The 26,430-nt window shown below is 49.9% G+C and overlaps 3 protein-coding genes across 4 annotated transcripts in view; 1 reads left to right on the top strand and 2 right to left on the bottom strand.

The window, feature by feature from the left end:
- The first annotated feature begins 4,118 nt into the window (after positions 1-4,118).
- Positions 4,119-17,697, top strand: Med9 (mediator complex subunit 9). The gene is made up of 2 exons (XM_075992349.1): positions 4,119-4,361; positions 16,052-17,697. The coding sequence occupies exons 1-2, from the start codon at positions 4,156-4,158 to the stop codon at positions 16,266-16,268; spliced, it is 423 nt and encodes a 140-aa protein (XP_075848464.1). The 5' UTR covers positions 4,119-4,155; the 3' UTR covers positions 16,269-17,697.
- A 981-nt stretch (positions 17,698-18,678) lies between these two features.
- On the bottom strand, positions 18,679-21,892 carry Rasd1 (ras related dexamethasone induced 1). The gene is made up of 2 exons (XM_075992346.1): positions 20,031-21,892; positions 18,679-19,895 (listed from the first exon to the last, which is right to left on the bottom strand). Exons 1-2 carry the CDS (start codon positions 20,314-20,316, stop codon positions 19,339-19,341), a joined length of 843 nt encoding a protein of 280 aa, XP_075848461.1. The 5' UTR covers positions 20,317-21,892; the 3' UTR covers positions 18,679-19,338.
- A 3,122-nt stretch (positions 21,893-25,014) lies between these two features.
- Positions 25,015-26,430, bottom strand: part of Pemt (phosphatidylethanolamine N-methyltransferase) — a 77,157-nt gene continuing 75,741 nt past the window's right edge. For both annotated transcript variants that reach the window (XM_075992348.1, XM_075992347.1), the window contains 2 exons: positions 25,600-25,674; positions 25,015-25,272 (listed from right to left, as the gene is read on the bottom strand). In XM_075992348.1, the coding sequence (XP_075848463.1) occupies positions 25,215-25,272; positions 25,600-25,674 (133 nt within the window). In that variant the 3' untranslated portion in view covers positions 25,015-25,214. The remainder of the gene's footprint in view (positions 25,273-25,599; positions 25,675-26,430) is intronic.

The raw sequence follows: 26,430 nt of genomic DNA, 5'->3' as shown, positions 1-26,430 counted from the left end.
GTGTTTCGGGGGGCAGTACAGACTTGGTTGTAACACACTGCTTAGGGAACACTTGTGCCACTTGGTTCTTCCACCAATTCTACTACTGTGATGGTGAACTCTGCCTGTGGCCATGTCTTTGGTATGTGTACACCACCCAGTGGGGGCACCACTTGCCACGTTTTGTTACAGATCTTTTGAAATGTGGCTGGTTCAAAGGGAGATGATGGGACATGGGTAGAAAATACACGGCAGATTTCAAAGACAGTGTGATAAATAGGATAAGCACCTTAGTAATGATTTTTAGCGTTTTTTGTTGAAATGATAATAGTTTTTATACTACGATAAACAAAATACGCTATTGACTTCACTTGTTTTTTATTTCTAGACTGCTGAACTGAAAGACCCTGAACCTTCCATCTGTGGTGAATGCGGCATTTCTACAGGAGAGTGCTAACGGGGCTGGAGAGATGGCTCAGTGGTTAAGAGCACTGGCTATTCTTCCAGAGGAGCTAGGTTCAATTCCCAGCACTCACATGGCGCTCACAACTGTCTGTAACTCCAGTTCCAGAGGATCTAGAATCTTCACACAGACATGCATGTAGAAAAAGCACCAATATAAATGAAATAAAAATAAATATTTTTTAAAAAATGAAGTCCTAGTTAATAAATTAAGATGATGTTTTAGAAGCATTAACTTTGGGTGTCTTTTCATTTTATTTACAATTTATTCTAGCTTTCATTGCATGGTGTCTTGCCTACTGTGTGTTTGTGCATCATTTGCATGCCTCGTGACCGTGGATGCTGGAAGAGCGCATCATGTCTCCCAGAACTGGAGTGACACACAGCTGTGAACTGCCCAAGTGGATGCTGGGAATCAAACCAACGTCCTCTGGAGGAGCAGCCAGTGCTTGTAACCCCTGAGCCCCTGATGATATTTTAATCTGTTGCCAATCTAGGTTTTGTTAACAGGAAAAGGAAGAACGCCCCACATGCAAGTGGGAATACATTTTATATTACTTCACACAGATAATTATCCCAAGTATTAGAACACTTTGTATTCTAGCAAAGCACAGACTGGATGATTAATAATGAAGAGATTTTTGTGCACAGCTGCAGAGGCTGAGAAGGCTAAGGTTAAGGAGCCATGTTTGTCCATGGGGCTTACGGCACTGTCATAATATGACAATAGGCATTGTGTGACTAGAGAACAAGAGGGGGCAGAACATGCTCTTAGGGCAAGCCTAGTCCCTTCAAGAGAATTCATTTCTAAAGTAACATGAACTCATCCATGTGACTCAACTAATGACGCATAAAGGTGCTACCCTTGACCATCGGGATGTTTCTCACACACGAACTTTGGAGACACAGTCCTGCTATTGCAATACATAAAAAACCCACTCAGATTTCCTATGATGCTATGGAGCTAAGTGAAGCTAAACAACTGTCCAAAGTCATACCAGGCAGGCAGGCTGCTCAAGCCTGGCCTTTTAGCCACAAACCTGATGGAACAAGGTACCCTGAGAAGCCATGTAAACCTGCCCAAGAAGGTCCAGCCGCAGCTTAACTGGGTGAGGCCTCTCACACAATCTCTCCGTATCTCAGTGGTACCCCTCTTTTCTAACTTTCATCGGCATGGATGTACAGACACACACTTATTTCAGCAATTTCAGCTTTAATGAAGCCAGAATAGGGAGCATTTTTCTGACATCTGTTTCCAATGTTGTGAAGTCAGCTCTATTCTTTGCCACTAATTATATTAACTATTTTTAGGGCAAACTGTCAATGCGCCATACTTATTCATGCTTCCTACATTCCCAATTTGTTTTTTAGCCATATCTATTTATAACTTGAGTTTTTTAAAGAGATGCCCTCATTCTGCCAATGATAAATTTGGGGCTTGTAATTAAGTTATAAAACACATTGTGGGGGGATGACATATCATGAGGATATTATTGGTGGCTACTAGATTGCTTTTTGAATTCTGCATAAAATCGTTAACACTTGGAATTATAAAGTTACAGATTAGGGAGAACCCGAGATCACCTAAAATGGTAGATTTTTAGACCATAGACTCGGTGTCAGGGAAGCTCTGTGACCTTGTGATCCTGGGGCTGCTATTAGAACCCTTGTTAATGTCAGTTTCCTTCTCAAATAGAATAAAAGTGTCCATCCCAGAGTTTCTCAGGGGATTAGAGGAGGGTCTTAATTATTTATTGTCACTTTCATTCCAGAGTGGTAGTGATAACTGCTATCTTACCGTACTTTCCTCCAGAGGTCTCTAGAGGTGTCTCCTCTCTTCTGGCACATCTGTTCTAATTTCAACAGACCTCCATTTTCTGCCAAGACATAGGAACCTCCCCTTGGGTGGAGAGGTCCTGGGTTAGAAGGAAGCCCTACAGTTTCATGCAGTGAGAAACATTTTTCCGTCAAAGACACTTAGTCCCACAAGGGCTTATATTTCCTGGATCCCCGCCCCTTTTGGGTAACTAGCCCATCATGTCATACTGTGACGTTGTGTCCTGTTGGGGACAGCAGACCACCAGACTCTGAGTTTCTTGTAAACAACTTGTTTACCTGTGCCTGCAGCTGCTCTGAGCACGAGATCCTGATGGCAGAGGAGTGGGTTCTGGTGAGCCTGAAGCCGAAAGATCCTGAGAGCTGGGGCGTGGCTATCAGTTAAGGATCCCTATAAAAGCTTCCCTGGAGCACAACAAAGTTGGCATTCTTGTATCAAGGATGACTCGTTTTTCTGTCTGTGTGCGTGTGTGTTAAGTCTCCAGCTTAGTTTCCAGCTTGCGTGCCATCCTGTAATGCAGGCGCTACCGTGCCCCACCAATGGGGTGGAATGCAGTCTCCACCTAAGTCAGGGCTAAAAGGCAGTGGGCATTTTCTTGAGTACTTTTGCTGTTTTGGTTTGGGTTCTGGTGTGGTCATTTTTTCAAAAGGAAATCACCTTGTCAAATATCACTTTGTTTCTGAGTTTCTTTATGCAACACTGCAATTATTCTTTTCCCCACACTTCCTCTACTTCCTCTGTTTGGGACACTCTTTGCAGCTCAGAAGAAAACAGTTCTGAGACCCATAACTTAAAAACCTCAAAACACCTCCAGCATTCCATTTCTGGAAGATCTGGCTGCAAAAGCCCTGCCCAAGGCGGCTGAAATCAGATGTCCCTGCTCTACTTGGGATTGGCCACTGTGACTTCCACATTCCTGTTCCCTTTTTTTCATGATTTATTTTTTATTTTGTGTTCATTGGTGTTTGCCTGTATGTATGTCCCTGTGAGGGTGTCAGATTCCCTGGAACTGAAGTTACAGATAGGTGTAAGCTGCCTTGTGGGTCCTGGGAATCAAACCCGGGTCCTCTAGAAGAGCAGTGAGCACTCTTCTTAACCAACTGAGCCATTTCTCCAGCCCCTTCCTGTTCCTTTCTGCTTCCAGGACGTGGGCTCTTTGCCTCTCTTTACTGACATGGGGGTTGACGGAGGACAGCCAGCCTCTCCTAGTTAATAGCCTTACTAATTTCTGTCTTTTGTTAGTCAAGAGCAGGATCTCTGTCATCCTTGCCCAGAAATACATAACACAGCTTCCGTGTTATAGTCGTCTTGAGAAGAATAATACCTATCAGAAGTACACCCCCCCTCCACTTTGGCCCAAGATTTTAGAGTCTTAAAAACATATGTAGTCTGGCACCTGCTAGATGCAGACTAAATACTTGAAGAACGATTAATTTCTCCCTTGGTAGCCTTGTGGGACCTGGAGAGACAATGTGTTTGTATGGTGTGTTTTGTTGTCACCAGTCAGGGGCCCTCCTGGAGAATGGCATGACACAAAGAAGCGTAGGTCCTTGTCATCTAGATGATCGCTGCCTCCGTCCCAGTTTCACGGGGAGGCTCACTGGCGTCATCCGTTCTTCTTTCCAGTCCCGGGATGGGGGAGCGGTCCTCGTTGGTGTTCTGACCCTTCCCTGTCATGTGAACTGGGAAAAGATGACTGAACTAGGCCCCCTGCTCCTGACTACTTAATTTAGTTGTCCTGACACCTGTCGCCTAGCAACACAATTTCGCCTGCGCCCTGGGCGCAGGCTCAAAGCTTTTTCCCGCCGGGTCTCTCGGGCGCACAGCTGTGACGCAAGCATCCCGCGACTCTCGGCAGCCACCGCACTCTTGGTACCATGGCTTCCTCCGGGGTGGCGGGTGGGAGACAGGCCGAAGATACCTTGCAGCCACCGCCCGAGCTGCTACCGGAGTCCAAGCCGCCGCCTCAGCCTCTACCGGTCGCCGCGCTCCCGCCACCGCCGGCTCCGCGGTCTCAGTCCCCCGCAGGCGTGAAGGAGGAGAATTACTCCTTTTTACCGTTGGTTCACAATGTCATCAAATGGTAAGGGCCTAGGAGAGGTCAGGACACCAACTTTCCCGGCCTCTAATGTTGCTGGTTCGGTCCGAGCAGCCGAAGCCTGGGCGCTCTGGGCTACGCCCCGTTTTCCCAGAGGGGCCACACAGTCGCCTTGTGAGTTCAGCAAACTCCAGAGCCTGGAGAGTTACACTGTGCACCCGGGTGAGCCCACAGACTGAGCAAATTCACAGGTTCTGCGGTGCACTCTTGTTTACATTCCAGATCCCGCGGCGTCTTGGGGTTAGGTCTCAAGTCCTTACACATATAGTCTGAAGGGAATTTGTTTTTGTTTTTCGAGACCTGGTTTCTCTGTGTAGCCATAGCTGTCCTGGAACTCGCGCTGTAGACCAGGTTGGCTTTTTACTCATAGAGACCCGCCTGCCTCTGCCTTACTCGAGTCTTGGGATTAAAGGCGTGTGCCCCCATGCCCTGCCATCTGAAGGCAGTTTTATACGATAGTTTTAATATACTTCCGTTTTGGTTGTTTATATGAGTCCTAGTGTGAAATTTCCCACTTGTACCATTATGTGGGCCCTTAAAAGTTTTCTAATATTGGGAATTTTAGATATTCAGATGCGAGATTCTCGCCTTGTACACAGTTCCCTTTTCAGTGGTAGGCAACATCTTTACCTGTGTGACACTATTAACTACTACAGATGTACACCGGAAAGGAACCAGCGATTTATTGGCACAGGGTTTACCCAATAGAAGCAGAGTAAAACAAGCCTTTTTAAAACTGGATAGGGAGCCAGGCGGTGGTGGCACACGCCTTTAATCCCAGCACTCAGGGGGCAGAGGCAGGCTGATCTCTGTGAGTTCCAGGCCAGCCTGGTCTACAGAATGAGTTCCAGGACAGCTAGAGCTGTTACACCGAGAAACCCTGTCTTGAAAAACTAAAAAAAAAAAAAAAAAGTAAACTGGAGGGGGTAATGCTAGAAAACATTTGAAACAAAGACACGGAAGTTGCTCCAAATGATTATGTCCCAGTATTAACCTTCACAGGATATTAAAGGATGCGGGTGCCGTCTTTTTTGGCACAGTCTCCAGTCTGCAAGATGGCTTACGTATTTTTTTGTTACTCTCCGTATACATTTGTGCCACTTCCAAGAGGGACACTGTTGTGCAAGCATTCTCATCTCAAGTGTGTTTTGATAAACTCGGGTGGCACAGGACAGTCACTCCCTGGGGCCTCTTGGTGCTGCCAGGATTCTTGGTAACAGTAAGAGAGTTGGATGGCTTGGCAGGTGAGAACACTTGCTGTGCAGGCAAGAGGACCTGAGCTTGAATCCCCAGCATCCACATAGAAAGCAGTCATGGATGCTCATGCCCTGTGGCCCCAGCATTTCAGGGCAGAGACAAACACATCTTGAGAGCTGTGGCCAGCCAGCCTAGCAGACACTATGAACTTCCCATTAACCGTGAGACCCTGTCTCAAAGCAGTAAAGTGAAGAGCCACAGAAAAAGACACCCTGCTTCAGCATGCCCGCTTGCACACTCACAGGCATTCACAGACCTGAATAACACCCCCCCCACACACACATACATAATAAATAAAAAAAGAGTCTTAGTAACATAGGGTATATAAAAGCTGCTGCTGTGTCTTAGGACATTCTGTTAAAAGGGGGAATTTTGTTGAGAGAGGGTTTTGCTACAAAGCCCAGACTACCTTTGACCTTTTGATCCTCCTATCTCAGCTTCCTGAGTGCTGGGGCTACAGGTGTGCACCATTACACCTAGCAACCGTGAATCTTTTCGTAGGAGGGGGTGTGCTTTAAAATCACCGTAAAAAGTTCATTACAGTAAATGCAGAAACTAGTGACATTATTATTATCATCAAAGATTAGACACTACCTGTAATTGTATATGCTATCCTTTTATACCTGGCAATAATTAGTTTTTTTCCTTCACACTAGTATGAGTGATGCATTCTGCTGTGGTGTTACCCCTGCTTCTGTGCCACTAGGCAAAGGAAGGTTTTGGTTACATTGTAACCATTAGACTATTACTGTATGTATGATCTGGAATTGACCAGGTTATTCAGGGATGACTGGATAGCCACAGGACAGTAGGTGTAACCTCTACTAAACCATTAAATACTAAAAGTAAATTAAGACAAGATTACAATTCCAGTCATCTTTATGAACGTGCCCTTTGATGTTTTGCTGATAAGGAATTGCCATTTGGCCTAGAAATCTTAATAGCCAACTTCACTGGAGTTGCGCCTTAGCTAGGGTTACTGTTGTGTGATGAAGCCCCATGACCAAAAGCAGATTGTGAAGGAAATGGTTTGTTTGGCTTTTACATCCATATCACTGGGGGAAGCCAGGGCAGGAACCTGGAGGCAGGAGCTGTTGCCGAGGCCATGGAAGGGCTGCTTACTGACCTGCTTGTTCAACCTGCTTTCCTTTTCTGTGTTTTCTTTTTTCTTCTGGTTTTTGGAGACAGTTTCTCTGCATAGCCCTGGCAATTCTGGAACTATTTATGGACCAGTCTGACCTCAAACTCAGAGATCCATCTGCCTTTACCTCCCGAGCATTGGGATTAATGGTGTGAGCTCCCACGCCCGGCTTCAGTGTATTTTCTTACTTAGAATCCAAGACCATCATCCTCGGGGTGGCTCACCCATGGGCTGGGCGCTCCCATATCAATCGCAAATTAAGAAAATGCTCCATAGTCTTGCCTTCAGCCTGACCTTGTGGAAGTGTTTTCTCAGTTGAGGCTTCCTCCTGTCTGCCAACTCTGTCAAGTTGACACAACACAGCAGGCGCAGTGCTCATCTGCAGCTTTTCAAGTGACTGCAAAGCTTCGGGTCTCACATTGGACTGTTCTCTTGGCGTCAGACAACATGAACATCCTGTATGTAGGGTAAGGCAGACTGTCCTCTGTGTTAGCTTTTGGCAGATACATAGGTGAGACGGAAAAGAGGAAGGCAAACAAAAACCCTGACCATCTCAGGGCAATGCTGGAATATTGGGGTTACCCAGAGTAACCCAGATATACATGGATTAATTAAATCACAGGTGCACAATCACCCATGCTGCAGAACAGATGTTCCCAAGCCAGCAGAGCACTTGGGTTGGGCTAGCCTTGGTGACAGGAAGTGAGATGTACCAAAAACATGCTGTGAAGTCAGAGGGTCTGAGTTCAAGTTTGTATGCTGAGGCTTGCCTTACCATCTTTATGAATAGTCTTCCCAGGCTGAAATTTTCCTGTCTCTATATATCAGTAGATCTGAATTGGACGTGGTGGTGCATACCTTTAATCCCAACACTCAGGAGACTAAGGCTGATCTCTGAAACTGATACCAACCTAGTCTACATGTCTAGTTCCAGACCAGCCAGGAATAATGGGTTCAAACTACAGCTCTGACTTGTGGCTAGGTAGCCTTGGGCAACCAACTCTGCTTCTCATAGAACTGGGAGAGCTCTAAGGTGCATGCCTGTGAAAGATGGCAGGTTGACCACATGGGCTTGTCTAAAAGGACACAAGGGGGCTAACTCACCTACTGACCCTGAAGCAGCTTCCTTAACAGTGGCCCTCCCCACACCTCTGTAAGCAGTGTGAAGGAAGGCGGTCTAAGAACAGGGGAAGTCTAAGGAGGACGCACCCACAGTCCTGACCCGCACCCTTGCCTAAAGCAGGTAATACCCGTCTTCCACCTTGTAGACAGTAAAAGCATTGCTCTGCCAAAGATTGATCCTTGGCAAGAAATAAACCAGACTCAGTGTAGGACACGTAGCATACTTCAGGACTGGGAAGGGAAGCCAGCTGAAAATAGGTTATGAGCCCCTCAACAGTGTGGCTGCTAACCTGGCAGAGAGAATAAGGAAACCTCCTGAAGTGTGTGACCAGCCGAAAGGAAAAGATTCTGGGGAGAAAAGCCGCCTTCAAGAACATCCAGTTCTGGTCATCCTACTCAGCGTTTAGCAGCTCACTTGTAACTATGTGACTAGCAGTACTGGCTACTAGGCACAGAAAAGAAACTGTAGTGAGAAAGACAGGACCCCCACCCCCACCCCACCCCGGGGTGGAGGTAGTGCAGGCCTTTAGTCCCAGCGGGTAGGAGGCAAAGGCAGGTGGATCTCTGAGTTCAAGGCCAGCCTGGTCTACAGAGTGAGAGTTCCAGGATAGTCTGGACTGTTACACAGAAAAACCCTGTCTCAAAATAAAAAGAAAGACAGGACCCAGAGAGGCCAACTGGTATTGTCTCCATGAAGAAGGGTAAGTCCAGTTTGAATCTCTGGGGTGTTGGGTGAGTTTTTAGGTCGGTGAGGAAAAGAGATTAGGACTATGCCTGGGGCAGGGGGAGGAAAGGATTTAGGAGCCTGGGGTTGCAGCTCATAGTGGGTGATGCCACCTACAAGTCTGATAGTACAAGAGGGCAGAAGGTAGGGGAGGAAAGCTGTGCACTCGTGACTCCTGAGGTCATTGCTCAGTGTGATGTGCTTAGCACAATCCAAGGAAGGAGGGAGATTGTAGAGGAGCCAGGAAAGTGAGGGCAGCATTTCCTTTATTCTTGGAGGACTAAGCTGCCAGCAGATCTTACATGCTGAGAGTCAGGGACGGGGACCAGCAGCAGGCCTACTGGTCCAGGGTGGCTCTGCCAGGCTCTGATGTCTTGTTCTGTGCTTCCTCAGCACTCCTTGAGTTATGTATCGTCCTTTTCTGGGAGAAGGAAGGGTGGAAAGTCTCAAGTACAGCACGTAACCTCGTTCTCCTAAAGAGCTCAGCATCAATTACATCATAAGGGAGGTTTAATTAACAAAAGGAACAGTTGCCAGTACAAGTGTGGCTGCTGGGAATACCTTAAGTTTCTTCTTTGGGTTTATATGCGTGTGTTTCTTTTGAGAAAGTCATAGAACTGGGGACCAGGCTGTCATGTGCCATTTTCTTAGATTCCATCCTGTGCACATGTAAAAGTCTGTCTCACTGAGGGAGCTACAGAGAATCCCATCGGACATGCAGCTGGTCTTCACATGCAGGCATTTTGGTTTTTCACTTGTGCAGCAGGCACCATGCTGGGATGAAGTCCTCTGCACGAGGTTATAGTGAGGTAAATCCTCTCCATGGAACCCCTGAAGCAGGGGACATGCAGTTTCTATTTTGACAGCTGTTGCTCGTTTCATCTTTTTAGCTGACTCCTCGAAACTTCAGATCAGACTACGTCAGTTAACTTGCAAACTCTGTTAACCTGAAGTGGCCTGTAAATCTGCCACCTAAGAAGCACTAAGACAAATTAAAGATGGATCCCACAGATGGAAAGTAGGAAGTAATCTCTCTCCACTCTCCACTGCCTCCCTCTCCCAGATCTGTACATATTCTGTGTAGCAGTGAGTCATCAGTCATGGACTCGACTCAGGTGCACACGCGCGCTGCTCCTGTAGTTGGAGCCGGAATGAGTACCTGGGTCTGCCCTTTCTCAGTTCTCTAGAGTCTCGAGAAATTGCTACTGATGTGGTATGTGAATATAACATTCCAGTCACTATTAGCAAGGTTGGGGAAATGCGTCGATTGATGCTTTGTTACCAGTATATTTCTTTCCTCCATACCTCTGCTGCTGCCATTAAACTTTTAACTGGCTAGTCTGATAGATAGGTCAGAAATGTAACCAGTTGGTACATTTTAGTATGCCTTCTTTTCATCTGTATGCAGTTTTAATTTGTTTTGAGACAGAGTCTCACTTTGTAGCTCTGTCTGGCCTGGAACTTGTTATGTAGACCAGGCTAGCTTCCAACTGAGAGATCCACCTGCCTCTGCCTCCTGAGTGCTGGATTCAAAGGCGTGTACCGTCAAATCTGGCTTGCAAATTTAATTTTTTGTTGCTATTCTTGTTTTACATACCCGCCCCTCTAGTTTCCTGTGCTTCTGTTGAGCCGAGCTTCTTGTCTCTGCCTTCCAGATGTAAATTACCAGGCTGTTGACTTTTTTTGTCTTTGGTGATGGTCGCAGTGATTTTTTTTTTCCCTACTTAAAATTGTGATTTGATGTAATCAGATTTGCTCAGCTTTTCCTTCACAGCTTCTGAGTATGAGTCTGTGGTTGTTCCTTTTCTTGTCATGTGACAAAAACACATGGTAGAAAAACCTATAGGAGGATGACTATTTTGGCTCTGAGAGTGTTTGTCCATCATGATGGAGAGTTTGGCTAAACAGTGGTATCATCCATCATGATGGCCAGGAAGTAGAAAGAAGGCAAGGAAGGGATAGGGACAAAATACTCCCCAAGGACATGCTCCCAGTGTCCTAATTCTTTTAGCTTTGTTCCCACCCCCAGAGTTTCTAGAACTTCCCATTAACAGTGTCACCAAGTGTTTAAAATAGCGGCCTGTGGGAGACATTTTGTACCAAACCATAACAGAATCTTGCTTAGAAAGGCTTTGGGACCTGGTTTGGCTCAGTGTTAGAGCACTTGCCTAGCGTGTACAAGGCCCTGGGTTCTATCCCCAGTGTTCTAAAACAACAATAAAACAAAGTCTTTGACTTATTTTTGGTTTTTGAGACAGGGTTTCTGTATGTAGTGTTGGTCACCTGTCCTGGAACTTGATATGCAGCCTCTACTTCCAGAACGCTGGAATTAAAGGTGTGGATGGCACACCTAGCTCAAAACAAAGGTCTTAGTGATCTCCTCGTACAACTGTTGTGGTTCTGATTTTTTACTTTTAATTTTTAGATGTTTCCACGATACCTTTTTGTGGAGAGTAAATGGTTGGATGGACTTTCTTCTGCCACCTTTCCCTGGTTATTAAATATTAACTCATGTTTGAATTGCTGCCTTCAAAAGTCATATACCCAGTCTCCAAGTGTTTTCTGAACTTCCAGACATCTATTCTCTGGTGTTTAGGTATCGCAGTCCTGAGCTCTTTATGGTTTATTTATTTTCCTTAAGCTAGTTTTCCTTCTTGTTCTTACTTGGCTTACTTCCTGTGGCATTCTACGTTGTAGGCAATAGAAAAAAGAAGACTGAGAATGTAACTTAGTGGCTTAGTGCTTGCCTGCCAGTCATGAAGCCCTGGGTTGAATGGCAGTATTAGAATTTACAGGCTGTCTATTTATTATTTGGAGAAAGAGTCTCTCTGTGTAACCCTGGCTGTAGATTATGCTGGCCTTGAACTCATAAAGAAATGCCTGCCTCTGCCTCTCAAGTGCTGAGATAAAGGGATGCGCCACTACACCAGGCCTATTTTTTGAAGTTTGAAAGAATGAGGAGAGGAAATGCTTGTAAGAACTCCTATAAACCCCAGTCTTTGAGGTCTTTCCTTGTCTATGGTGTAGCTACAAAGGACATAGACAAGAAGGAGGAGTAAAGCATGGCCTTTAAAGTCATCTCATCTGAGTTTGAAACTAAGTGTCCCAGCCTGCCAGTTCTGAAGTGAAGTGTCCCTGCCTGTGTGCCGCTCTTGGCCCACCCGGTTAGTAGTCTCCATTTGGATACTTACGCACTGTGGCTTTGCTAAATGTCATACTTCTGTCAAATGTCTTAGGTTGCTAGTGGGTCCAGGAGACCATCCTTGTTAAGCTGGCACTGGGAGTTCAAATGATAAGTGCAAGCCTCCCTCCCGCCTGCTCCAGGCAGGTCAGCGAGACCTCTGTTCTGGGAACAGGGTGTTGCTGACCTGCCTCTTCCCACACACAGGCTCCTTGCCAGCTGAGGCCTGCTGGACTGTGCAGGAAGTGCCCCCACAGGCCGTGTCTGGGATTCACAGTTCTGCTGCCCTGTGTCCACCCAGTGCCCACTCTTTCCGCTGGGTCCTGGAGCAGAAAGGGTGTCCTTAGAGCCTGTCTGGAGACTACTGGGAAGAGCTGCATCTGTGCCAGTTCTCAGACTCACAGCAGAACTGACCCAGCCCTGATGGCCTCCATGGGGGCGGCCTCCCTGCGCTGTTGGGGAAGGAGTCCAGGGAAGAATAAGTTAAGAGTGCTCTCCCAGTGGTCTCTTCACAGTTGGCCCTGTGGGTGTGTTGGGGTAGAGCCACCACAGCTCACCATAGTGACCTATGAGGATTTGGATTTCTAAAAGTGGGTGGGACAGAGGGATTGGGAGCAGGAGAGGACTTGGATATCTAAGAAGCAGTGTCAGTGGCTGTCTGAAGTAGTGTGGGGGAGGGAGAGTGGCTGGACACATGAGTGGGAGAATTGGAGAGGGCAGCCTTAGTGGGTGGGGGCTGCTGTCCCATTATGGATGTTGACAGGTAGGCAGATGGCAGTCCCTTTGTGGATGTTTGCAGAGAAAATCTGGATGCTGGAGGAGGAGCTAGACTTGGGAAAGAGGACTGTGGGAGTTGCTGGGGGTGAGGGAACAAGCCCAAAGACATGCTGTAGGACAGTTTTTTCAGATTTCTCTAACTGATCACTGGAGAGAAGGAAACCCCTGCAATCCTGTGGCTAATGAAAGCCGGTGTGGGAAGTCCAGTGCCGCTGTGCCAAAGACCTGGTGAGTGCTGGCAGAACCACAGAGAACACCAGATGACGGCTAGGCAGGAAGTAGCCACTAATAGGGGATGAGAGACAGTCATGAGTTTTGAGGAGATATGTTTATGTTTGGAATGGGGTCTTCCTGGACTGGCCTCAAACTTGGTCTTCCTACCTCAGTCTCCTAAGAAACTGGGATTATAGGTGTGTGTTGCTATGCTGAGAGAGTATTCTGGCAATATATGTCAAAAATTATGGCCGGGCGGTGGTGGTGCACGCCTTTAATCCCAGCACTCGGGAGGCAGAGGCAGGCGGATCTCTGTGAGTTCGAGACCAGCCTGGTCTACAAGAGCTAGTTCCAGGACAGGCACCAAAAACTACAGAGAAACCCTGTCTCGAAAAACCAAAAAAAAAAAAAAAATTATATAAAGCCTTTGACCCAGAATTCCCCCCATAGGACATTATCTTTCCAGAATACTTGCAGACTTATGTAAAGATGCAAATATACCATGTCCATTGCCATTTTGATGAATTACAAGCATCCCAGATGATGGTCTGTAAATAATTTCACGATATAATCAAATGCATATTAATGTAGAAATACCTCCATCCAATATGGATTAAGTGAAAAGAGAAGAATGAGAACCATATTTGATACGCTCTGCCACGATAACAAAAGTACACACATGGTTGCGTGTTACTGCACATGTTGAGATGATCTACAGCAGTTTACATCATATGCTAACACAGGTGGCTCTGGGACTTGGGACTAAAAGGACTTCCCTTTTCTAAAGCCTTGATAGCTATTTTAATTTCTTCCCTCTAGCATCTACTAATATTTAAGAGAAACATTTGATCTGGGGACGTGAAAGCCACAGGAGTCAGTCCAGCGGGAGGAAAACTGTGGACAGAGAGGACTGAGGGGCACGAGTCCGAGGGCTGGCCAGCAGGGACAGGTGGGGCATGCTCCTGAGGAGCACCGAATCTGTGGTAGGAAGATGCAGGCAGCCAGGTCATGGTACCTGGAGGTGAGGAGAGTGACTGTCAGTGTGAGAGCAGGCTGGCCTGCTGACCCATGGCCTCCCCTTGTTTCTGCATTGCTGGAGAACACACTGCTCACTTGTTGCCAATTTGCTTCTGTGCAAAAAAGAAATTGGGAGAAATCAGGGCATATTCTTAGATGCACCCATTGTTCCCAGACTTTTGTTCACGAGCCTGGGACTCGTGCCTAAATGCCTGTGCTGGCTGCTAGGAAGATGCTCTGCCCTCCGTGCCCCTGTGGTTGTAGTATTCACGCCACTCTTTGAGGACGCACAGTAGATGGAACCGTGCTGCTCTAACTGGCCTTTGTTTGTATGATTTCCATCGTTCCTGACCTACTCTCTCTCCTTTTCCTTCTAAAGTTGGATGGTGACTAATGTTGATCACAAAGGCAGGCCCATTTAGAGCTCTCGACTTCTGTTCCCTCACTGTCAAGCCTGACCCTTTTCTTTAGGCCTGGGGATTTCACTATTTCACTGTCATCCTGGCATAACAAGTCCCCTCTTAGTTTGAACAGGGTTCTGAATAGTGTTTTCCTCACCCCAGGACTTCTGTTCCATTTACCACTACCAACTAGGGCAGGTGAACAGCCTACTTCAGGGGTCTACAGCCCCCCCCCCCCCCGTGGCTTTCCCTACCTTTCTGTTTCTTACCTGAAATCTACGCCCTTCCCCCAAAGTTCACCCGGTAAAGAATGGATATCTGGAGGGTTTCAGAAGCGAGTGTCTTACACATGGCCCATGCTTCCCTTTCCGAATCAGAGCTTTGGAGCTGGTTAGGCTTGCTTCAGGAACTATATTACTATAAACCTCCTTCCGCATTTTGGTTTTTGTGGGTTTGTTGTTGTTTGCTTTTACTGTGTCCTTCTATGTGATGTGAGCCAGTTTTCTTAAGAGTATTTTAAATTCCAACACTTGATCAGTGGCAGCCCCCAGTGTCTGTGCTCTGAGCTGGGACTTGTTCAAAGCTCATCTTTCCTGGCTTCCATGGGTGATTCTTTTGTTCTTAGGGTTTTTGGGTTTGGGGGCTGGGAGTGGTCAAGACAGGGTTTCTCTATGTAACAGCTCTGGCTGTCCTGGAACTTGCTTTGTAGACCAGGCTGGCCTCGAACTCATATTCTCCTGCCTCTGCCTCCTGAGTGCTGGGATCAAAGGTGTGCGCCAGCACTGCCCGGTTGTTCTTAGGGTTTTTGTTCTTTTTTTGCCTTTGGTTTGATGGCTGGAATAGGGATCTTTGCAGTGGATCATAGCTGTGAACGGATCTGAACAATCTGCCTTCAAAATGGACTTGACCCAGAAGAAGGCATTTGCGGAACTGTGGTAGAAGAGAGCCTGTCTGCCAAGAACTTCCAGTGATCTGTAGCTGAGTTAAATTCATGACTAGCTTTGTGGGAATTCATCTTTACATTAACAAAAGCCCAAGCCAGCATCATACCTCAGTGAAATGAAGGTCTTGCTAATTCACAAAGTCTCTCCTAGAAACGGCTCAGGTCAGGTGGAGTGGAGTATGTCAGCAAGTTTGTTTTGATTCTTTGTTTTGGGTAGCGGTCAGCTGGTGGTTGGTAATGGTGTATTCATTTAGCATGGCCGTGGCCTTGCTTTCCAGTCATTCACTCTTTTGACAGGTGGTGTTTTGAAAACTTAATTTGTGTGTGCGTGTGTGGTAGAGAGCCAGAGGAGGGCACTTTGGGTGCCCCGTGTCACCCTTCACGGTATGCCCTTGTACAGAATCTGAGGCTTGCTATTTTAACTTGTTGGCTTCTGGGATCTGCCTGTTTCTATACCCTACCCCACCTGAGCTGGGGTTATAGACACGTGAGCCCCTGCTATTCCATGGGTGGTGTGGCTCCAAACTCAAGTTGTCATACTTGTGCAAGCATTCTTTATCCACAGTTGTTTCTTGAGTGTCCTACGTATGGGGTCAGGACCAGCAAGACACCTGTGATGAAGCCAGCTCAGTTCCTGCCCTCAGTGGGGCCGAGAGCTTTAAGTATCTGATTTGTCAAGTGTGCTGGTCAAGGGAATGTTTTAATGATCTAACTTAAAGCTCAAGAAAAAACCAAAACGACCAATCCCTGTCTTCTAGGGTGGGCAACCTAGTCACGGGTTAGACATGTCAAACAGAACATTCCAGAAGGTGTCAGAGGGTGTAGAACTAGAAGCTGTGGTGGAGATGAGCTGCACCTGCTAATAACTGACTGCCTTCTACTTCCCCTGCTGCCCCTAGCATGGACAAGGACAGTCCAGATCTCCACCAGGACCTGAATGCGCTCAAAACAAAGTTCCAGGAGATGCGGAAGCTCATAGGCACCATGCCCGGCATCCACATGAGCCCTGAGCAGCAACAGCAACAGCTACACAGCCTCCGGGAGCAAGTCAGGACGAAGAATGAGCTTCTGCAGAAATATAAGAGCCTCTGCATGTTTGAGATCCCCAAGGAGTAGGGCCAGCTCCCAGGACAGCTGCCAAGGGACTGAAAACCTCACACCTGTGGTGTCCAGCTCCTCGGGATCCTAACTTTAAACTATGAGGCCGCATGTGCCTGGTGGTGGGGCCTTATTGGCTGTACTCAGCTTTGACTAGCTACGCCTGGGCCTCATCAGCAGATCTAGAGGGCACAGGAAAGGAAGTAGCTGTTCCCTCAGCTCCTCCCACTCCCGATACCATCAGCGTATATCAGGTACATACTGTTCCCATTAACAGTAGTTTCATGAAGCATTTACATAGAATTCGGGGGAAGATTAGGCCTACACTGAGATGGCATGAATTTAATATAATTAAAGAAGGCTGGGAGCGTGTGAACATTGTTTTGAAAGGCCAGAGGGTGAGTGGCTTCTCCCCCAAAACTGTTTGAGCTACTGAATGAAACTATCTCTGGGACATTAGCCCAGAGCCTTGCCTGCCAGCCACCGGCTGGCATCTCCAGTTTCCAGCCTCCTGCATCCAGCCTCATAGGCTCTTGCTCCCTTTATCTCCATCACTCCAGGCAGTGCTCAGAATAGCCAAAACACCGCTTGCCTGGGGCCCTTTGTTCTTCCCACGCTGGCTCAAAGGGGCTGTTAAGCCAGCAGCTCTGCCCTGATTCATCAGCCCTGGCTTACCACGTCATCTCTCCTCCAGCCAAGGAGTCAGCCTCCTTTGCTCCTCTGCACATGGTCCCTGCACACTTCTGATGTGGAGCGGAGTGGCTGGAAGGGCAATGGGGCAGTTCCTCAGCCAGGGGTGTGTGTGGTCTGAGTCCTGTCCAAAGGGCAGGGAGAGCTAAGCCTGGCTCCATACCTGTGCTCTAGTTGTAGAGTGCCCAGCTAGTCCCAGAGAGACACTGTGTTCTCCTCCTCCCAGGGGCTGTCACACTAAGGGAGGGTGGCCCTTTCTCAGGAGTAAGGTGAGAAGTACAGAGTATTGTTTGGATCTTGAAATGGGCACAGCCTGGGCTGACCACTTTAGGACTTAGCAGGTGCCTGCCAACTGGCCTTGTTGGCAGGAGTGCTGGCTGGGGATGGTTTCGGTAGGGGTTCTTGTGGTACTGCCTGTCTGAGATGCCTCACAGTTGGGACTTGGGATGTGTGAAAGAGGGTGAGTTGCAGTGGTTTGGGCAGAAAAGTGGGCTCTGAGGCGGAGAGGAGAGCCAATTAAGCCACGACTACCTGGGAACTGTTACTTAACTGAATCAGTTATTTTCCGATTTTCTGGAAATTTGAGCAGTGGGTGAGCCAGTTTTAAGGCTCTGCCCCACTTCTGTGAAGCACAGAACACACGACACGCAGGAGCTTCAGACCCTCCTGCTAAGCAGAGAGAAAGGCTCCTCGGAGGGCTGGAGGAGGTGGAGACTCATCTGCAGACATGGGAATAAAGTATGCTGTGCTCTCAGTACACGTGGTTTGCCTGCTGTCTTTTTCTTTATTATAATCCATTTTCCAGCAGTGTTAGGAGTCAGACCCTGGGATTGCAGGTTTTATAATGAAGAACTCAAGTGGGGTGTGGAGCAGTAGCAGTGGAGAGGCAAATGTTCTCTGTGCTCCTTCCTCCACTCAGCATGTGCATCCATTAGACTACATAAAAGCCTGCATGTCTCCTTCAGGGGCCCTGGGCAGCCCAGCCGTCCATTGTTGAAAAGTGAATGCTTTTCTGTGATTTGAGAAGTGCAGTTCCTTGGAAGTGACCCTTCCCAAAACACGGTTGAAGTCCCACCCCCCAGGATAGTCTTAAGCATCAAGACCATCTTGAAAAGCACCAAATACTCGGCTCATGGGGTGCAGCAGTTGAGCTGATTCTGAGATACCATACTGAACCTTCACAGCATGTCTGTGCCTCAGCTGCAAAATTGGAGGCTTGGAAGGTGACACTTGCCTCAAGTTGACCTTAGGAGTGGCAAGGAGATCTGGGTCAGAAGCCATGAGCCCTTAGCCACAGAGGGAGACATCTAAGTGTAGAGGAGATGGGCCTCATCTGGTAAGTGCTTTTGGGAGCTACGCTGCAAGTTCTCAGCACTTTACTAGGTCCTGCGGCAACCCTGGGCAGGGGCTAAGCACCTAGCACTAGCATCTTCCAGTACCCTCTCAGGCAGGACCCCTTACCTGGGGAATCAGGGTCAGGTGTCAGAGTTTTGAGAGTGACAGCTTTCCCTAGCCTGCCACGGTTGAGTAACAGATGGGCTGTGTGGAAGGGGAGTGTGAATATATCTCCAGAAATGAGGCAAAGGGTGGCCAGAGAATGCCAGAAAGATCTAGAGCATGTTCCACTTTGAAGCTGGGAGGCCATTTTCAGAAGGCAAGGTCCATTCTCAGTTCTGCTTGACCACTGCCACAGAGGCAGGAACCCAGCTCCCTAAAAGTAAGAGCAAAGAAAGCCCCATTTTCCATTTTTAAAATTATTTTATTTTAAATTAAAAAAATAATAAAGACCTCACACAATAGAAATGTAGAGATTTTTGTTCATGTCATATTGACACCGGAACTAGATTAAAGTGCAAGTTTTGTGGCTTATCTTTGAGCAATTACACGCACACACACACATGTAAACAAGTCTCTTGCCTATGATTGAACCCCCCCCAACACACCTCACGCTAAAGTTTCCAGTTTGCAGAGTTTGCTGTCATGGCAACACCAATCACAGACAAGATAATGCCTTGTTGGTCCTGGCCCTCCAGCAGGCAGGACAGTTACAAGAAGTCTCACGGGCTGATGAACTTCACATACTCTCATTCTCAGGTCTCAGAGAAAAATGCCAAGTACCCTCTGCTGGGTCCTGGCATCCCAGAAGTGAGGGCAGGCACCAGCTGGGTATCAGTGGCGAGAGAGTCCAGTCTTAGCCAGTTCTCTTTCCTTTCACAACAGATGACTGTCCCTTAATGGTCTGGCAGCGTCTCCCGGTGCGCAGAGCTGGGTCGCAGGAAGCGAGGGAGGAGGCCAGTTGGCGCCCTCATGGCACCGAGCGCGCGGGGCTAGCCCAGGAGTCCAATTTGACTTTTGAACAAAAAAGGTCCTCGGGTTGTGTGGCCGACGCTGGGGGCTTCTAACTGATGACACAGCGCTCCTTGTCCTTGGCCTGGCTGCTGACACTGGTCTTTTCACGAATGTACATGAGGTCGCTGTGCACGCTAGGTCTGCGGGCAAAGGGCGCCAAGATTCCAAAGGCTTCGCCGTGGTCGCCGCCGCCGCCGCTGCCCGCACGCAGAAGCTTCTTGTTCCTTAGAGCCTTTTTGTGCAGTACGTCGCAGTACTGCACAGACACCTTGCGGTGCAAGTCGGGGCTCATCTCGCTCGGCAGCTTGGCCATGGCAAAGAGTGCACGGAACATCTGGTCCAGGCTGCTGTTCTTCTTAGCCGAGATCTCAAAGTAGGCACAGCTCTGAGGGTCGTCGCCCACCAGCTGCTCAATCTCCCGCTGCTCCACTTCGCGGTAGAAGTCCCGGTCCCCTTTGTTACCGCAAATGACCAGGGGCACGTCCACGTTCTCTTTAGTTTTGTTCTTGAGACAAGACTTGATGTCCAGAATCTGCTGTTTGAGCCTTTGCACCTCCTCGAATGAGTCGCGGTTGTCCAAGCTGAATACCAGAATGAAAACGTCTCCTATAGGGGAATGAGAGGGAAAGGTGAGGGCGACTGTCAGGAGTGGAACAGCGCACGTCGGCGGCCCCATGCGCGATACACCAGACCCCCTCCCCAAGACTCCGGCCCCGGGATCCCAGTCGGCCCCCCACTCACCTGTTAGGATGGACAGGCGCCGCATGGCGGGGAACGGATGATTGCCGGACGTGTCCAGTATATCCAACTGGTAGACTTCGCCGCGGATCGAGTAAAACTTTCTGTGGAAGTCCTCTATGGTAGGGGTGTAGGTGTCCTCGAAGCGGCCCGTAAGGAAACGCGACACGATGGCGGTCTTGCCCACTTTGGATGAGCCAAGGATGACCATCCGGTAGCAGTTCTTGGCAGGGATACTCAGTTCAGAGTCGCTCGGGCACATCTTCTTGATCATCGCGGCCAGTTTCATTGGGCAGAGGGGCTCCGGGAGCAGACGCAGGGCCGAGAGAAGGCAGAGGTTCGGGAGTGGCAGAAGAGCTTGTCTTTGAGACCGCTCGAGCTTGGCTTGACTCTTGGGAACAGCAGGCTCTGGCTTTCTGCGCCCCACACCGCTCTTATATGCAGCGAGCCGGAGCGCCCGGGCTGGCGCCTCCCAGCCAAGGTGCGTCACGTCCCGCCCCCAGGCGCGCCCTGCTCCTCCTAGGCTCAGCGACCTCCGCCCAGGAGCCTGCGGCTCCGCTCCAGCCCTACGTGCGCTGGAAGGAAAACTAAGTCCAAACTACCGCCACGCGAGGATCCAGGGCTGGCCTCAGGGACTTCAGAGGTCTCAGGGGTCCTGGCTATGCCGGTGATTCTGACATCTGGGATTCTCTCAACACCAGTAGGCGGATGCTCACTTTCCTTGGGTTTCAGTTTCCCAGAAAATATGACCCGGTGATAACAACAGATGTGCTGGGAATTTACCCCAGCGCCAGCCCCTCGGGTCCCAGGACCCGTGCTGCCTTTCCGGTCGTGGTATTTGGGGGTTTTGGGGTTTCCTGCGCTAAGGTCCGCGCTTTACGCTACAGCCACCAGAGGGAAGCAGGGAGCCCCGCGGGCGTGCTGGGAGGCCCAAGGTTGTAGCCAGACCAGATTTAAGGCAGGGAGCCAATTGAAACCGACCCCCCCCCCCCACACACACACACACTCCTGTGCTATATTTTCCCAGTTACAGATAATCTGGTCTGTGGGGACCTCAGCAAGGGAGAGCTACCATCCTCTCTGTCTCTGACGACATACTTAGAGACACGTCTTTAAAAAAAAAATCAGTCCTAGGTCAACATCCCCGGCCTCCAGTCTCCCATGGCTTTCTGTTTTTTTTTCCCCTCCTGTGGGCCAGTCATCTCATTTTGCATTGAGGGAGCTGAATGAGGCCGAAAGTCTCGGAGGAGGCCTGCGAGCACAGCCTTCTCCGTAGCTCAGTTTCCCTTTCTGGAAGATGACACTGGTTCCTTGATTGTCAAATTACAAGTGCTAACACTTTCCAAGACCAGGGCCTACTCAGAACAATAGAAGTGTATCGTGCCAGGGAGGCTGTCCAAGGAGGAAGGCAGCAGCAGGTTGATCAGTAACCAGGCGCGAGTAAATGCTTGGGGAGAAATAGGATGTGTGTGCTGCTGCTCGTGGTGACGAAGCCAAGCTGGGTTTTCACTCTGCTCTGACCTTGCCTGACCCACGAGCTGACAGAGGCCACTCACCCTACCAGGCAGGCAGTCTTCGTGCCCCACAGGCAGGGCTGTCACCCCACCTACTGAGATATTTGCATAGTGCCCCCACCCCCCAGGTTTCATTCCTTCCTTGTGACCCAGGATCTCGGCAGCAGCCATCCTGCCCAGGGGCCACATGGCCCAGGGGTGCTGATTTAGTGGTCCCTGGCCTGTGGTAATGCACTCTCTGGAAGGGAGAAGCAGCACTCTGTACTTCACAGATGAAGAAACTAACGCACACAGAAGCAAGCTGCTTACCTAGTAAGTAGGCCTGGGGTTTGAGCCCCTGGGCCACGTGGCTCTCAATTGTCCCATCTTCACCTCTGCTTGTGCATCCCCCACCTCACCTCCTACCCACCCCCCTCCCCCACCAACAGTGTCCACTACCCAGGCAGCTGCAATTGTCTGGCCATTTCAGTCCAGCAGGATTCCATATCCACTCCCCTTCCCTCCAGGCTGCTTCTTCATCCCTAGCAATTGAGTAACCAGGAGCCTCGTCAGTTAGATCTAGGGCAGGCCAGGTGGGGTGAGCCCTTCACTCTCTTGGTTCTTGCCCCTGCTGCTGCTCACCTCCCTCCCTTCTCCATCTGGGGTGTCTGGCCGCATCTGTGAGAAGAACCTGAGCTCAAACACAGGACTGCTATGTACAGCAATTAGCACAGGGTGTTCACTGCAGGACAGGGATGCTCAAGGGTGCAAGCCAAGGCTGTTGGCCCCAGACTGAGGCCCTTTTCCTTTGCCTCTAGAAGACGTTGTGTGGGAGGCTGGGGCTCTGACTCAGCATGGCCAGAGTCAATGACACCATTCCCCTGGGTCTCCAGTCCCAGGAAGATCCGAGGGATAAGAATAGATGGGGCTGGAGAGATGGCTCAGAGGTTAAGAGCACTGGCTGCTCTTCCAGAGGTCCTGAGTTCAATTCCCAGAAACCACGTGGTGGCTCACAACCATCTGTACTGAGATCTGGTGCCCTCTTCTGGCATACATGCCAGAACACTATATAATAAATAATAAATTCTTAAAAAAAAAAAGACTAGGCGGATGCTCCACCAACAGCCATCCTGAGGGCCAAGGCTCAGCTTAGACTCATGGACTCCTCTCCCTCCACAGTCGATGTCAAGACTGGGCCTAACATCACATCTCAGTCCCTTTGTAGATGCAAGGTGGCAGTGGTAGGTACAGTGGTTTCCTGATACCTCTGAGGCTCATTTACCCAAGATGCTCTGTGATGCAGACTAGCATCTAGTCACATGATCACCGGGATGTGCAAGACAGGCAGTGCAGTCCCACACAATGCCAACTCCCACCGCTGGCCCTAGGACAGTGCCCCACAAGCTGGCAGGGGCATTACGTTCCCAAAGCTCTCGGTGCCATGGCCTTGCTCTATTAGCACTTAGGTTCGTAGAGAGCCGAGCTTCCTGCTCAGGACTGAACTCAAGACACCTGATCCAATGCCAAGGCGCTCCACAAGATGGCAAGTGGCTACGACCTGGAGATGCCAGCCACTCAGCTCCATCCAGAGGCACGCAGGGTTCAGAAGATTCTTTGAAGTTGGGTCACGGAGAAAGGCACCTGGTGCCACTGTGTTACCCACAGCCTACTCCTGCCAAAAAGAGGACCCTGCGGCTCATCTCTGCCCCACTTCTGATAACCCTGGTCCCCTGCTCCTCCTCTGTGACCCGGGGGCCCTGGGTAACGAAGCCCAGAGCTGTCCAGCCCTGGCCCAGCCATCAGAGATGGTGGGGAAAGTAAACTCCCCAGCTGTAATGGAATGCGAGCAGAGGCAGAACTAAGACAGACTTGGGATTCCAGAAACAACTCAAGAACCTCGAGGAGGCCCTGGCAGCAGGGAAGGCATGCCTGAGTGGTTCCTGCGGTCACTGACCTGGGGAGCACTGGGAGGGAGCCAAGACTGGGCCTGTCTTCTCCCCAATCCCCCACAGGTACCCCTCACCCTGGAGGGGGCAGAGCAGGAGCTAGGAACTGATGCACAGTTGGCCCTGCTGCTGTCTGGCACTCTCTCATTTGCCACTAGTACCGGTCACCCACGTCTCTGCTACCAAAGCAGAATGACGTGTGAGGCGGAGGGGTCAGGTAGGAGAGGGACACTTCAACTTCCACCCCACAGAGGAGACTCTGTCTTCAAGGTCAGGTCCTTTAGGCTGGACTGGTGGCCTTGGGCTCAGTGAGACATGAGTTCCATAACCCAGCACCTTCCAAGAGCCCTCTAGAGCTCTCGCCTCTGAGCCTCAACACATATCACCCAAGCTGCCTCGAAGAACTGGTCTTCGGTCTGTTTCCTTTTGCTTGCTGCTCTCAACTCCAACACCATCCCATCAGAGAACCTGACCACACAGAACCATCTGACCACACAGCGAAGAGCTGGGAACACACCTCAGTGGAGGGGCGGGGAGGGATACAAGGCCCTGGATTCTATCCTCACTACCGTGAGAAAGACTACACAGAGAGACCCACCTCAGAAAAGATGATCACTGAAAGAGAGAATCAAATGATAACACTTTCAACTGTTGAGAGGTGACTCACACTATCGAGCATGTGTTACTGGTCACCTAGCAACTCCATTCCTAAGCATAGACCCAAAAGCAATGAAACCATCTCTGTGTATAAAGATGTACACAGGCGTTCACAACGGTGTGGTAACCACACTAGTCCTGAAGCGCGAACCACCCGGTGTCCACCCACTGGATGGATAAATAAGACAAAGGAATGCAGCTGAGACTAAAGGGGTAAGGCCCTCTGGCGAGTTGGGATAATCACCCCAAAGTCTAGCAAGCTTAGGTACTCCTAAGCCATCTATCTGTTAGGAACCTGGAGTCCCGGGGCTCAAGGTGGGTCCAGCTCTAATGGCTACACAGTGCCGGGAGGAGCAGAGGAAGGCGGTCCTTTGGTGTCCTCTGGTGCCCCAGCGTCAACTTCTGATCACACTTTCTTGGTCATTTGTCCCCTGCCTACACCACCTCTCCCGCTGAATTTGACCCAGCTCAGACGGACACAGCGGTTTCCACTACATCCTCTCTTTGGGAGGCAATCTAAGTGGCATGACAGTGTCAGCTAACCTGACAGAACTCCACCCTCAGGCTGGTGGATGCTGAACGGGGTCTCCCAGAGTGAGGGCATGTCCTGCAAGGGCTGGGGCGTGGCCAGCAGGTGACCCAGGGTGTCGGTTGCTCAGGAGAGGCTGTGGCTGTGGCTGCCGTCAGTTCTTATTGCTGAGGTCTTTTTAAGAGACAGTTCACTGTGAATCTTAGCATCAGGAGGCTGCCCAGGAGAGAAAGGGCCAAACCAGTCCGGCCCAGAAGCCCTCCAGGGACATAGTGCTTGCCTTGCTTAGCCCTCCTACAGCCTAGAATCCAGTGCCCTGCTCTCCCTCCTGAGACCAGATGGAAAGGGGCCCAGAGAGGTGCTGAGGTCACAAAGCCTTTATTAGTGTGTCGGGGCGTGATGAGGATGGGAGACTCAGTGATCACAGGGCACAACGCCCGGGGTCTCCATGACTGGTTTCCAAGGCACAGGTGCGGTGGCCAGCGCTGTTCTCCCCCCAAACGCTTGATGCCTGGGACAGCCGGGAGGCCAGTCCGGCTTTCCACAGATCCCCATGGCCCCGTCAGCTCCTTTTGTGCAGCCTGGCAGCTTTCTGTCGGTAGATCTCAGCAGTGAAGGGCCTGTGGACAGGAAAAGGCTCCAGGGGGCCGTTCTGGGACTCTACTGCACCCCAGCAGCGAACCTGCTCCACCAGTGACGAGAGGATCCACATTCCCAGTGTCTCCCAGAGGCTTCAAAGAGCAAGAGGAGCCTGGAGGGACCAACGTCTCCTGCCTGCCTGCCTAGGCCTCAGGTACCAGGCATTGCCCTCTCCACCCCCAGTCTCTTCAGCCAGGCGGGCAGCAGCCTGGTAAAACTTGCCCGGCCACATGAAGCCATTCTAAATGAGAGGCTTGTTCTAACCTGGCCACCACATCCATCTCCCACTCCACCAGGGCTCTACTCACTCCTCATACAGGAGAGCCACCACGTAGACAAGGGCCACCAGCACCGTCAGCAGCAGGCCTGTGGGACTGGCGTGCCTGCAGACAGACACACTATCAGTTGGAAGAATTTAGACACTCCTGCCAACATAGTGGGTGGGTCCTCGGCTGATGCTGGGATCCCTCCGGTGACCTAAGCCTGGAGGTGTCTCTTCCTAAGTGTGATTTTTCTAGAGGTGAGGAAGGACACCTTGTCAGACATGCCTGCTGAGACCAGGCCTCAGGGACAGGGAACATTCCCACTGGCCACCGGACAGTGTTCTTAGAAAATAAGTCTCTTGTAAAAAGCCATCCTAGGGCTGCCGTGAGCACATGGCCTCATGGGCAAGTTCTGCCATCTGAGCTCTGCCCGTACAGAGGCGCAGCCCACAGCCACCGTCTGGGGTGGCCCTGGCTATGGTAAGGATAGTCTTCCCACAGCAAGATCTTCCCCTCAGAGCCAGCAGTCTCACAGTAACCCTCTGCTATGCTCACTCCCTAATGCCCACTTGGACCTCACACTGGTCAGTCTATGTTTCTGTCTGGGAAGGGCAGGGACACAGGACCCCTCCATTGCACAGCGCAGAACTCAGGCCTGCCCCGGGCCCTGAGCTGTTCTTCCAGCACCCTAGCAGTTACAGCCCAGAGGACAGAAGTCCTCAGCAGAATGTACAGAGTGTCTGTTGTGGCTCTCTGCAGGTGACCAGTCTCTGACCTCACTGTGCCGATGAATGCAGACAGCTTGTTAGTGACAGCAGGGAGGAGCCGAGCTTGCCTGCCTCTGGTTCCAGAAATAGCTGCTGTTGAGCTGCCCCC

The sequence above is a fragment of the Microtus pennsylvanicus genome, chromosome 11 (assembly GCF_037038515.1).
Source record: "Microtus pennsylvanicus isolate mMicPen1 chromosome 11, mMicPen1.hap1, whole genome shotgun sequence".
In the NCBI taxonomy this organism is placed as follows: domain Eukaryota; kingdom Metazoa; phylum Chordata; class Mammalia; order Rodentia; family Cricetidae; genus Microtus; species Microtus pennsylvanicus.
Note: the sequence above shows the minus strand (reverse complement) of the source record. Positions and strands in the feature narration are given on the sequence as shown.